The sequence below is a fragment of the Scyliorhinus canicula genome, chromosome 10 (assembly GCF_902713615.1).
Source record: "Scyliorhinus canicula chromosome 10, sScyCan1.1, whole genome shotgun sequence".
Taxonomy (NCBI): domain Eukaryota; kingdom Metazoa; phylum Chordata; class Chondrichthyes; order Carcharhiniformes; family Scyliorhinidae; genus Scyliorhinus; species Scyliorhinus canicula.
Window position 1 is genome coordinate 169,215,002 of NC_052155.1, and position 12,310 is coordinate 169,227,311.

Below are 12,310 nucleotides of genomic sequence, written 5' to 3' on the forward strand. Positions count from 1 at the left end.
GGAATGTTGTTGGGGAATGATCATGGGAATCGGAGAGAGATGGGGAGCAGAGACAGGTGGCTGGATTCTCCGATTTTGCGGCTATGTCTGGAGGAAGCGTCTGGTCTTACGGCCAAAAAGTCGGCGGCGCCCCCACACCGATCCTCCGCCTGGTGGGGGGTTAGCAGCCGCGCCACGTGAAGCTCTTACCTACAGATAAGGATGCAGAATGGCCGGGAGCGTAGCCGTGCATGCGGCCACACTGTACATCGTGGTGCCAGCTGTGCGCGGACCTGGCCTGCGCCCCCCTGTAACCCCTCTTGCCACCCCCGGACTACCCCCACCAGTCCCCCCCCAGCCCCCGCCGAAGCCCCCGCCCCGGCCAGTGGAAACATTCTCCACCCCCCCACCGGCAGCGCTGGACATAGTCCGCATCCGCCAAGCGTGCGCCCCAAAAACTGTGAGTAAACGTGTCTCACGCCGTCGGCAAGTCAACCTATCGGGGACGGGGGTAGGGGCAGGCCTCAGGTGATGTCCTGAGGTCATCCCAACGGCGTGCGGCGTACTCCTCGAGTATGCCATTTTTGAGGGGGCGGAGCATCCAAAGAACGGCGCCGCCCCCCCGATCTCGGCGTACAAACGGAGTCTCCGCCCGATCGCGATTTCGGCGTCGGCAATCACAGAATCCCGCCCAGGGTTGGGAAGTTTGGTTAATTGTGGGGGAGGCCAATTGCAGAAAGGAAAGCAAGTTAGCCAGGATATTGTAACTCCTCCAGGACCACATGCAATGCTGGAAAAAAACTCTGACCCTTTCCATGCAGCCTCCTCATCTCCCTTTAGGTGCTGGGTAGCATTAAAGATGGAGGTGAGATCAAATCTGAGGCACGCTGTGTCATTCAAATATTTAAAAGAGGAACCTACCCCCTGGAAGTTCATTGGCCACCCACAGACCCTGCCCCATCTCTGCTGAGCCCAGAGGTGAGTGAGATCCACAGATCGGTCAGCAAATATTGATGACTATCAAAACAAAATGAATTTCATAGCTTGCCTGAGCTTGTCTCTTGAGTTTAAAAGGTTGAAAGATTTCGGCATAAAATAGGCGCTGATATTCTTTCAGGTCAAACCACAGGTTCACACCATTGTTCCACAACTGCAAGATAGGAAGAGAAATTAGATCATATTCGACATGGCAATGGCTTGTTTCCATTCACTGTAGTCATTCTATATAGCTGTTTAACCCTGAAATAAGTATACAATTGGTACTGTGTGGCAAAAGGGTGGACGCACTTGAGCTGCTACTTTGTAAATATCATGTGCTTTATATGTTAAACAGTTTTACCGTTAAAGTTGGAAAATGGCAATAAAAATATTTTTTGAAAGCTTTAGCAGTAAAACTCTTTGCCTAATAATCCAAGATTTATTTCACCTACCACATTCCTTGTTTTTTCACAAAAATGTGTGAAGTAGAATCCGGTTCTGCTCTCATTATGCAGCGCCTGCAGCAAGTCGTCTATTTTAGAATCACACAGATCCTCATGGTATTTCTTTATCTGCATCTAAAAAACACACACAAGCAAGATTCCTTATTTCAGCATTGTAGCCTGATGGGTATTCGTAAAGACACCAGTAAAGTAAAGAAATCAGCAAAGCCTGATGGTTGAAAAGGCTAACTCTGTATCAGCATAAACAGCATCAACAGGGGTCGGCAATGTAGAACAGGATGTGCAGTCAGGGAGTGAGCCCAGGAGCATTGTGATTGGACAATCTGTTGCTATGCCTTGAACAGAGAGTGATTAAACACACATGCCTGTGTATCGTGCTCCTGAGAGAATTATGACCCCTGAGAGAGTCACGACTCTTTGAGCATTTGTGACTCAGGGACATTGATTAGTTAGTTCTGTCCTGTGAGTATGTGACTGGAAACAAGATCAAGATCTTTATAAAAAGGAGAGACAAAAAGACTTCTGAAGCAATAACCTGTAGGAATAATCATTGTAAGAAGCCGTGCCCTAGATCCGGGACGCAGAGAAGACATCGGGATCCACCAAGAGGGAGTCTGATCACCTTGCCTTTTAACGGGTGGTATTTAGGTCCAAGCCGTGAGTTTTGATATCTCATAGGAAAGAGTTTTGATCCTTTGTGTATTGAAGTCTTGATACTGTGTGTAACAGAGCACCTGATACCCTTTATAGTGATGGTTTGATACCATTGGAGTAACTTGGTAAGGTACAATAAAGGAGATCATTGTACAATAATTTGAGAGTTTTGTCCATAACACTAGTTGACCCAGGTTTGAGGTGCAACAGCAGAAGGACTTGTTTTAGAGATTGAGCAGTTAAGGCCTATAATTGCTGGAGTTTCGAATAATGAGGCAATCTAATTGAAGTAAAAGAAATGCTAAAAGGGATTGACAGGGTAAACGTAGAGGAGGAATTGCTTCACTCAAAGAGTCATGAATCTTGGGTATTCTCTACCACAGAATGCAGTGGATGGCGGAACATTAAACAAATTTGAGGAGCTAGATTTCTAATTAGTAACTGAATGAAGGGTTTTGGGGAGAGGGCAGGAAGGTGGGAATGAGGATGAGATGAGATGAGATCAGCCATGATCGAGTTGAATGGTGGAGCAGGCTCAAGGGGCTGAATTGGCTATTCCTGCTCCGAGCTCTTATGTCCTTATCAATGAGCTTAGAGTTTTTAATGTGTGCTAATGACACCCAGCTTACCAAGTGTAGAAGCAGCAAGAGTCCCCTTCAACTCAACATTAGCAAGGCTGAAAACATTTATGCTGAAAACTTTATGTTGGGTGAGTCTGTGTGGTCTGTGCATTAGTAGCCGCACCCACCATTTGCTCCTGAAGGCTGCACTGAGGTCTTACACCTGGCATATGCACCAATGTAAATTTGAATAAGTCTTACTTAATGGGGAAGGGTGGGCCACACATTTTGAGGGCGGATCTAAAATCAAGTCAGGCAGGCCTTGGGCATCATTTCAGCAGGAGATTTAAAAATAAAACAGTTCATCCCAAAAGGCAACAACAAGTTAAAATTGACTGGTAGTGTAGCATTGCCGTGGCTATTGGATCTTGTTCCAGTCACAAATTTTCAATCACAGTAACTGATCCCGTATTACAACCACTACCAGAAAATGAGCAGCATAGATCACTGCCCGTCAATCGTCCTCTGATAATAAGGGGTGGTATTCTCCCCTAGCCGGCGGGGCGGGGGGTCCCGGCGTACCGGAGTGGCGCCAACCACTTCGCCGTCGGGCCTCCCCAAAGGTGAGGAATTTTCCCCACCTTTAGGGGCTAGGCCCGTGCCGGAGGGGTTGGCGCCACACCGACCGGTGCGAGCGGCCTTTCCGTCCCACCAGCCGGCGCGAATGACTGGCCGAAAGGCCTTCGGCGGCTGGCGTGAGGCCGCGCATGCGCCGGAGCGTCAGCAGCTGCTGATGTCATCCCGGCGCATGCGCGGTATGGGGGGTCTCTTCCGCCTCCGCCATGGTGGAGGACGTGGCGGCGACGGAAGAAAAAGAGTGCCCCCATGGCACAGGCCCGCCCGCCAATCGGTGGGTCCCGATCGCGGGCCAGGCCACCGTGGGGGCACCCCCCGGGGTCCGATCGCCCCGCGCCCCCCCCCCCCCAGGACCCCGGGGCCCGCTCGCGCCACCTGCTCCCGCCACCACCAGAGGTGGTTTAAACCACGTCAGCAGGAGAGGCCTGACAGCGGCGGGACTTCGACCCATCGCGGGCTGGAGAATCGCCGCGAGGGGCCCGCCGACCTCCGCAGCGTGATTCCCGCCCCCGTCGATTCCCGGGTGGCGGAGAATTCCGGCCACGGCGGGGGCGGGATTTACTAAGGCCCCGGCGATTCCCCGACCCTGCGGGGGGGTCGGAGAATTCCGCCCCAGATACTGTCATTGTATTTTGCTCAGAACAGACTTATTTCCCCCTCTGGTCAAGTGAACGGTTAAATGTAAAGTAGTTCTTGTCCTGTAGGTATTTCCTAAGTTCTTTCCTGTTGGTTTAAGTTTTCAGCTGAATACTTACTAACGTCTCTAAATTGCGGAGGTCCTTTGCTTTACGTAACTCCAGGTCTTCCAAATCTTTCATAGCTTTTGAGGCTTGAGACCAAATATCGTCGATTGAAGATGGAAGCTCTCTGTGGAAAAGTAATTGTCGACAATTTTCAAATGTATGGAAGATAAAAAAATAAGTTGACAAAAAAGGAGATTATAGATCAAGATATGTTTAACATTGGCAGAACCCTTGACCAGCAGATGTGACATCGAAAGTTATTTGCAAGCGAGTTTGATTCATTGAGACGGTATAATAGAACAAAAGGAAACAGGAGCAAGAGTAGACCATTGGAGACTACTCCACCATTCAAGAAGATCATGGCTTACCTTCAAACTCAATTCTATCTTCCCATATGATCTCATATCTCTTGATTTTGTTTGTATTCAAAAAGCTACTGTAAAGAAGTGACCCATTTAATGAAGAAATTAAGATGTTGGGCGCGATTTAACACCCAAAAAAGAGTGCCGTTTTGGGCCCCAGACCACTCGATTGCATCTGTTAATTAAATTATTAGAAGTTGAAAAAATAAAATACACTATGTAGCACTTGAAATAATGGACTCGATTCAACTAAATGGAAAGAAAGTCCCATAGCGAATGCATTTAACCACATGTCTTCCAGCGCACATGGCTATTCAACACGACTCGCATTGTATAAAGGGTCTCAGCGGGTACGCGTAACCGAGGCCGCACATTGCCCCGTTTTGTTATCTGGGTGTGATGAATGTTATCAGTAGCTGATATAATGGTACCTTACCTTTAATGCATTGGCCCATTAAGACCGGTCTTGGAACCCTGGGGGACTCCGCCTCTGGCTCCGCCCCCAGGAAACGGTATATAAGCTAAGGCTCACTCAGGCAACATGTGATGAGCACACTTCTCGGCTCCTGTACAGTTCTCAGATGATTAAAGCCTTTGAATCATCTATCTTCTCTCCTGTGTCATGATTGAGTGTATCTCACTGGGGGAGATCGCTGAGGTTCTCAAAGTGATCCCTGACTATCCCCCAGCCCAAAGCACTATGGGAGAGTACCCCCCCTCGCTCCCACCCAACCAAAGCCAACACACAGGCAGAGACATAGCTCAGCCACCTTTAGGACACAAAGGGTCAAATATACCACCAACTCCCCACAGCAGTCGAGACAAAAGACACTCTAAAGAAATTAAACCGAATTATAGTAAACTCTTAAATTATATCTTTGCATTTAGTGGGGTCGGTCCTTGCTGCTGGCTCTGTTCCCGCTCTGGTCTGGGGCAAGTCTCCTACTTTAATTCGCTTTGGAGTCCGGGTTCTTCTTCGTCCCGACTCTCTTGCTGCGGGGAGCCCAAACGGATGAATTTGTGCACTTGGGTGCAAGTTCTCACTGAGGAGCGGGACGCAACTTTGTTCCCCCCCCCCCCCCAGGAGTTCCTCCACCGGTCTCCAATAAATAACAAAGTTTTAAAAAATATAACAGTATCTCAGCAGAACGGCAGCTACAGCAACAACTATGAAAACAGGAGCAGTAGTAAAACAGGTCTTGCTTACAGGACACCTCTTGTAAACTACAAAAGCCAGCCCAAAGCTCGCACAGGCTCTGAACCCTCAACAGATGCCAGTAAAACAATTATACAGGAGAAAGGCTTATAAGAACATTCTGTACTGAAAATAATACTAGGTAACAGGGTCTATAGCATGTCTACTCTTTGAAATAGCTAGCACAGAAGATTGGGCCAAATAGTCTCCCTCCCTGCTGTACGTTTTCTATGATATAGATAACCCACTATGCCTGCCACAGAACCTCACACCTTCCTGGATTTTTGTGCAGCCTGTCATAATATCCACTCATGTATGTCATGAGATGCAGACAGGCAGTGATTGGCACACAGGATAACCAATGAACACACACGACACAGAACAACCAATCACCAGGCAGGACACCACCACTATAAAGCCCACAGGGCATTAAGGTTCTCTCTCTCTCACAAGACACGGCCAGGGAGATAGTCGCAGTGCACAGGCCAATGAACATCATCACCATGTGATAGAGAGCTAGTCTGGTCAAGCCAGTAGGAGGTTATCAGTTAGGTTAATAGAGTGTCAACCCACAGCAGATTATGTACAGCAATCAACAGGTTCAATAAAACAGTGTTGAACCATCTCCTGTGTCGGAAGCCTGTTTCTCGTTTTACTGCATCCAGTTGCAGTCGATGTTAGACCAACACAGATAACACATCACAGCCAACCTGTTTGGTTCTTTTTGTTGGATGAATACTTGGTGCGACCTGAATGGCTAACCTTATGAATCCTGTTTCTAGCAATAACAAAATACCAGACAAAAATAGAACTCATCAAAAAAAAAGGTGCTTTTCCCACCAACTCACGTCACTAAACTATCGACAAGCTACTCTCAGACATGGCATGACATATGAACTTACTCTTTCGCTTCTTGTTTGTGCAGAGCAGTACAGGACCCTGTTCCCGTGCAACCCTTCTTTGGTGACCGTTTATTTTGTGGAACTTTCCTTTGGCGTTGGCGCGGTTTGCAAACCTTCTTTGGCTGTTTCTGTTAATCAATAGAAATAGAAATTAATATCAATCCAATTTAGTGGTTTGAGATCATTGCTACTACATTACACAAACAAAGCGTCTGCCAAGTGGGGTTTATTCCAGCAGATTCTGCGTTTGATTTTCTTCCCATCTCTTTCTTCAGTTTTTAGCACATTTTTTAAAATTCCTGTCATAAATGTAATGTTGCCCTTGAATTGTGTTGCTGTCCATTGTGCTGTTATAGTGAATGGATAAACATCATTCACTAGCAAAGTAGTATGGAACCTTCACGGCGCTGAGGACCCGGATTTGAATCCCGGCCCTGGGTCACTGTCCGTGTGGAGTTTGCACATTCTCCCCGTGTCTGTGCGGGTCTCACCCCCACAACCCAAAAAGATGTGCCGGTTAGGTAGATTGGCCACGCTAAATTGCCCCTTCATTGGAAAAAAAAATTGGGCACTCTATCTTCAAAAACAATAGTACGGAAATTTACTGGATCGGTTCATTGGCATGCAAAGTGGCATGAATTGTGGGATTATAACATCAAAAAGGTGGTGTGAGTAGTGTAATCTCCTGGAAATTTGAGTGTCGGACTCACTTTTCATCAGTGCGCTCAGGTTCAATAGGGGGCCTCAGCAGGGAGCGCGCGGCTGAGGTCGCTCACAGCCCCATTTCCTGCCCCGAGGGCTCCACTCGCCACAATTCCTCAGTGTAGCGAGAGATCGGCATTTATAAATGGCATCCTGATCTAGGAGCCCCCAACGTGAATGCCACCCCCCCTCCCCCCCCCCTCCCCCAAGCCCCAACACGCTATAGGAGGGTATCCCTCCCCAACACCAGAAGAGGGCACCCTGAGCCCAATTGACACCATGCACAAAATGCCAGTTTGGAACCTTGGCTGTGCAAGTCTGGCACCCAGGTCGCAATAACAGGGTGACAAACTGGCACTGCCAGGGTGCCCGGGTGGCACTAGCAGTGCCAGGTTACCACCCTGGCCAAAGGGCATGCACCTTCACTTGATCAAATATATGGAGCAAATTACAGAAGTGCCACTAACTGGGTGAAGAGTGATCTAGATCAGTGACTAACCCTCCTCCTCTGTTTGTTAGGGCAGATTGAAGCTTTTAGGATGAACCTCCTTCCCTACCTGTTCCAGATGCTATCAACTCTGATCCCAAAATCTACATTCAACATGCTGGATTGTCTGATCTCCCATTTCATAAGGCAAGGAAAACGACTCAGAGTGTGATTTGAAACTCCGCAGCTTGCAAAGTCGGAAGCAAGTTTCGCACTCTCACAATATTAAGTTCTATTATTGGGCTGTGCAGCCAAAATCCATGAAATCTGGTAAAACGGACAGAGAACGTGGTGGCTGAACTTGGAGAAACCTGAGTGCCAACTCCCATTAACAGCATTGCCATTTACGGGCAATAATTAGAGGGACTTCAGAACAAGTGGATGCCCGAGATTGAATATTTGGAAAGAAATTCAGAACTTATTTGATTTACCCGGCTCAATCTCGGTTCTGGCCACTTTGGGTCTATACAAAATATTCACACCCTCCATGCATGCTGGGCTTTAAGAAATGGCTTTAAGGGCATTAAGAAATGGTCTAAATATGAGCTCGCCTTCCTTCACCCGTTATTTCATCTTAATACTCTAACATCATTTGAACAGATCAGAGTGGAATTTGGCGTTCCAAATACTAATTATTTTTAGATACTTAGAAATAGACAATTTCTTTCAAAACATGAAGACCTAAACAAAGTTACAAGTCCATCTCCAATAGGGCCACACTTTGCAAACATTGAACGAGGTGCCACTGGGGGGAAAATATCCTGTATATATCAGACTTCGCTCTCCATGTTGACTCAGAATTCCTTATCCATTAAAGGGAAATGGTAGGTGGAACTGCAACAGGACAGACCGATGGAAGACTGGAACAAAATCTGTTCTGAGGCCCACCTTGTGACTTGCTCAAATGCTTTGAGAGAATATGAATGGAAGCTGATTAGTCGGTTCTTCAGAACATCACCTATTACTGTAAAAGTTGGCTGCTCCCGTGGAAGCAGTTGCTGGAGATACTGTGGGGAACCAATTGGTCTTAATTACAAACGTTCTGGTTATGCCTCAATTTAGAGGCGTATTGGGATAAGATATTCAAAACATTGACCGAGGTATTCCGCATGGACATCTCATAGGCTCCCCTTACTGACCCATTGGGGACAATTCGAGATGGAATGGGAGGGAGAAATATAATTATCTTTTTTAACTTTTGCTTATAGCGGCCATTAAAAACATTACGCTCAAATGGTTGAAACCCACGTGCCCAACCTACGAACCTTGGTTATCTAAGGTCAGAGAACTATTTCAGATGGAAAGAATCACTCATGCATTACATTTACAAAGAGAGGTGGATCCCAAAAATGGGAATGTTGTTCACATGAACTAATCCACAGAGAACACCCACCTCCCACCCCCACCATCCAATGCTCACCCCAATCTAATAACATGGGCGCGATTCTCCGAGCCCTGAGCCAGGCCGGGGAATTACTGCAACCGCGCCACAGCCCCGACGGCAGCAGGGGATTCTCTGAGGTGTGGAGAATCGGTGCCGTTTGCACCGGCCCCTTTGATGCAGCGCCGGCTGCGGGCCGCTGGAACGCCAATTCTCTGGCCCGGATGGGCTGAGCGGCCGTGCGGGTAAAGCAGAGTCCAGCCGGCGACCCTGTCGCTGCCAGCGGGAACTATGCACGAAGGGCGGGGTGCGGCCTGTGGGGCAGGGAAAGGCGCTCCTTCACCGGGGGGGGGGGCCTCCGATGGGGTCTGGCCCACGATCAGGCCAGTCTCTCCCCCCCGGGCCTACTTTGTTGCACGGCCGGCCCCTGAACCCCCACGCCATGTTGCGTAGGGGCCGATGTGCTGAAGAAGGCCCCCGCGCATGCACGGGTTGGCGCAGCCCAACTGCGCATGCGCGGGTTGGCGCAGTGCCCATTTGGCGAGCTGCTCCAGTGCCATGCTGGCCCCCTGTGGGGAACAGAATCCGTTGTCTCCACACCACATTCATGCCGTCGTGAAACGCAACAGCGTTCACGACGGCACGAACACTTAGTCTCCATTTTGGAGAATCCCCGCCCCCCACATGTCCATACATGCAACTTGAATCTTTAAACTAAAAATGCCTTTGTAACATTCTTTCTTTTCTGTCAATAGTATTGATGATTAATGGACTGTACAACTAGAATTCTTTTGATTACGTTCATCTTCTGAATCTGTTTGATGTGAGATAAAAATAGAAAAGAATAAGTTCAAAAAAGATGTATTGTGGATTACCGTGATGTAAAGGTCAAATGGATGCTGTAAGAACAAAAGAAATAGGGACAGGAATAAGCAGTATGGTTCCCAAGCCTGCTCTGCCTTTCAACAAGATCATGACTGACCCGATTGTGGCCAAAGTTCCTGTCTGTTCCCCACAACTCTGTGGCTCCCTTATGGTTAAAAGATCCGTCTATCTCAGCTTTGAATACATTCAACAATGCAGCCCCCACAGCCAGCGCTCATAAGTGTTTGGAGTAAATGAATTGGAATTTGTAAGATTGTGAGGGAAGGCTACTAATCCACGAGTGTGATAACACTGACAAACTAGGTATCTTTTATGTTAAAACAAACTTTAAGTTAAACACAGAACTAATCACATTAGCAACGCGGTAGTACCTTTCCAATTAACAGTTGAAACAGTTCTTAAATAAAAGGGGGGAAAAACTTTAACTCCCTATCTACACCTGCCACTCTATATTCCAATTAAGCAGCCAAATACAGCTCAAACGCCACTTGTAGATAAAGTTAACAATCAGAGTTACTTACTTCTCCGCACAGACATTTGGAGAGAGACCCTTTCAGGAACAACCTGAAAATTCTTGTCTTGTCAAACTAAAATCCTATGGCAAACTGCAAAACTACAGACAGACCTGGCTCCTCCTATTAACTACATCAAAACAACAACATAGAGCATTCTCCAGTCTCCTCCCACTAAGATGTCCCATGACCTGCTTAGTTTGGACTAAACACAATCCCTCATAAATTATCTATACCTCAGGGAATCTTCTAAGCATAAACAACCTTCCATTAGCCATCTCTCTGTAAACAGGTTAATGGTTAAAAACAATGATTGTCTCAGTTTTATGACCCCTTAATAACAGCTTTAGCAGACATACTGCCTGTATATATTTGAACCCAATATTTCTATTAACAACCCAAAATATAAAATATAACAATTTCCTACATTCATCACACCAATTCAGTGACCGCATTGCGCTTGACCAGTTTGGGGCGTGCCAGGTGAATAACGGGAGAGTGAAAAAGAGAGATTTGTGTCAAGTACGAACCATTTTGCGATTCACCCAGTCCGCTCCCGATGGATAGCTCCAGATTACGCCCAAAAATGGCAAGAATATCATGAACCCCATTTGTCTGCGTTTCAATCTCATTAATGAATGAATGAGATTGAAGTTGAATGCAGCGGCCTCCCGGGAATTATCCCACTCCCCAGCAGCAAGTCAAGTGAGTGCCATTTAGTACTCCTTTTCAAAAACGTGAAGCTGGCGCAGTAGATGCCAAGCAGGAGCGAGTAGCCCTTTCCATTTTCTGGTATGCAGCTCAGAGAGGCTTTGAGTCTGAGAGGCTGCACCATTGGAGGACAAATTCCCCAAAAGCCACAAGGTCCCTAAATTGACCTCAGCAGGAGGTTGATCCCCCCCCCCCACCAATTTATCCATTGAGGAGCTGGTCTATTTTGTGGCTGGGAACATTGACTATTTTAATTTCTGCTTAGTGCTGCAATAGCCGTAATCCAGGCTGAGAGCAAACCCTCCATCCCAGTCTCACGCAGAGAAAATCAGCTAGGCTTGCCTATTGTCTGGTGGGGATACTGGACACCCGTCAGGTTTAACTGCGCTGCCTGGGATGGTTAAATAACCTACTCACTGTCAAAAACCCACAGATAAGTCATGTCCACTCAGCTGACGTACTGGAAAACAGCCAATGTTTGTAAATCTATACTTTGTGTCACGCTGTCAATGGACTCCATTTTCCAATGGACTCCATTCTGGAGTGGAATACTTGCCTGTCTTCAGGTGATTTTCCTCAGGTTGCTTGAAACTGAATGTTCAGTTAGTTTAAGTATGCAGACATGGACGATGTCTAAATCTCGAGTATTAGTGCTTAGATAACCGCGAAAGGCAGAGAACGCAGTGCAGGGAGAGAGCAGGATAATACCTGGATGAGAGTCAGAGACCTGGTAAGCAACAGGAGCTTATAAACCTTGCTGCTGCTTGAAGTGTCAATGCGATTGGAGCATGAGGCAAGTAACACGGGCAAGAGGGATGGCAGCCAGAACAAAGAATCAACTGACAAACGTCAGGGAGGTGCCCCTAGACTTCCCCATAGCAGGCAGATGGAGCACGAGGGCCGGAATTCTCCAGCCGTTCGCTGGCGCCGGGATTCTCCGGTCCCGCTGGCAACGCTCCCCCGCCGTGCAGGATTCCCAGTTGTGTGAGGAAGCGTCAACAGGAATTCCCATTGGCAGCGGCGGGGAGAGGATCCCGCCACCAGCGAATAGCTCGCCGCCTCCTGCCATCAAGAAATACACGGCCAGGAGGCCAGAGAATCCAGCCCCGAATGTAACTTGTTTTGGGTTGGTGGAGAGTTGGCGAGACAGGCCCATGAA

The 12,310-nt window shown here is 47.6% G+C and overlaps 1 protein-coding gene across 4 annotated transcripts in view; it reads right to left on the minus strand.

Annotated features, from left to right (window-relative positions):
• The window catches only part of LOC119972762 (regulator of G-protein signaling 22-like), a 142,011-nt gene that overhangs the window by 68,688 nt on the left and 61,013 nt on the right, over positions 1-12,310 (minus strand). For all 4 annotated transcript variants that reach the window (XR_005462150.1, XM_038810088.1, XM_038810089.1 and 1 more), the window contains exons 11-14: positions 6,474-6,601; positions 4,027-4,138; positions 1,410-1,535; positions 1,028-1,129 (exon numbers count right to left, since the gene is read on the minus strand). Coding sequence is in view for 3 of the 4 variants with exons in the window: in XM_038810088.1 (XP_038666016.1) it covers positions 1,028-1,129; positions 1,410-1,535; positions 4,027-4,138; positions 6,474-6,601 (468 nt within the window). In the remaining variant the exon portion in view is untranslated. The remainder of the gene's footprint in view (positions 1-1,027; positions 1,130-1,409; positions 1,536-4,026; positions 4,139-6,473; positions 6,602-12,310) is intronic.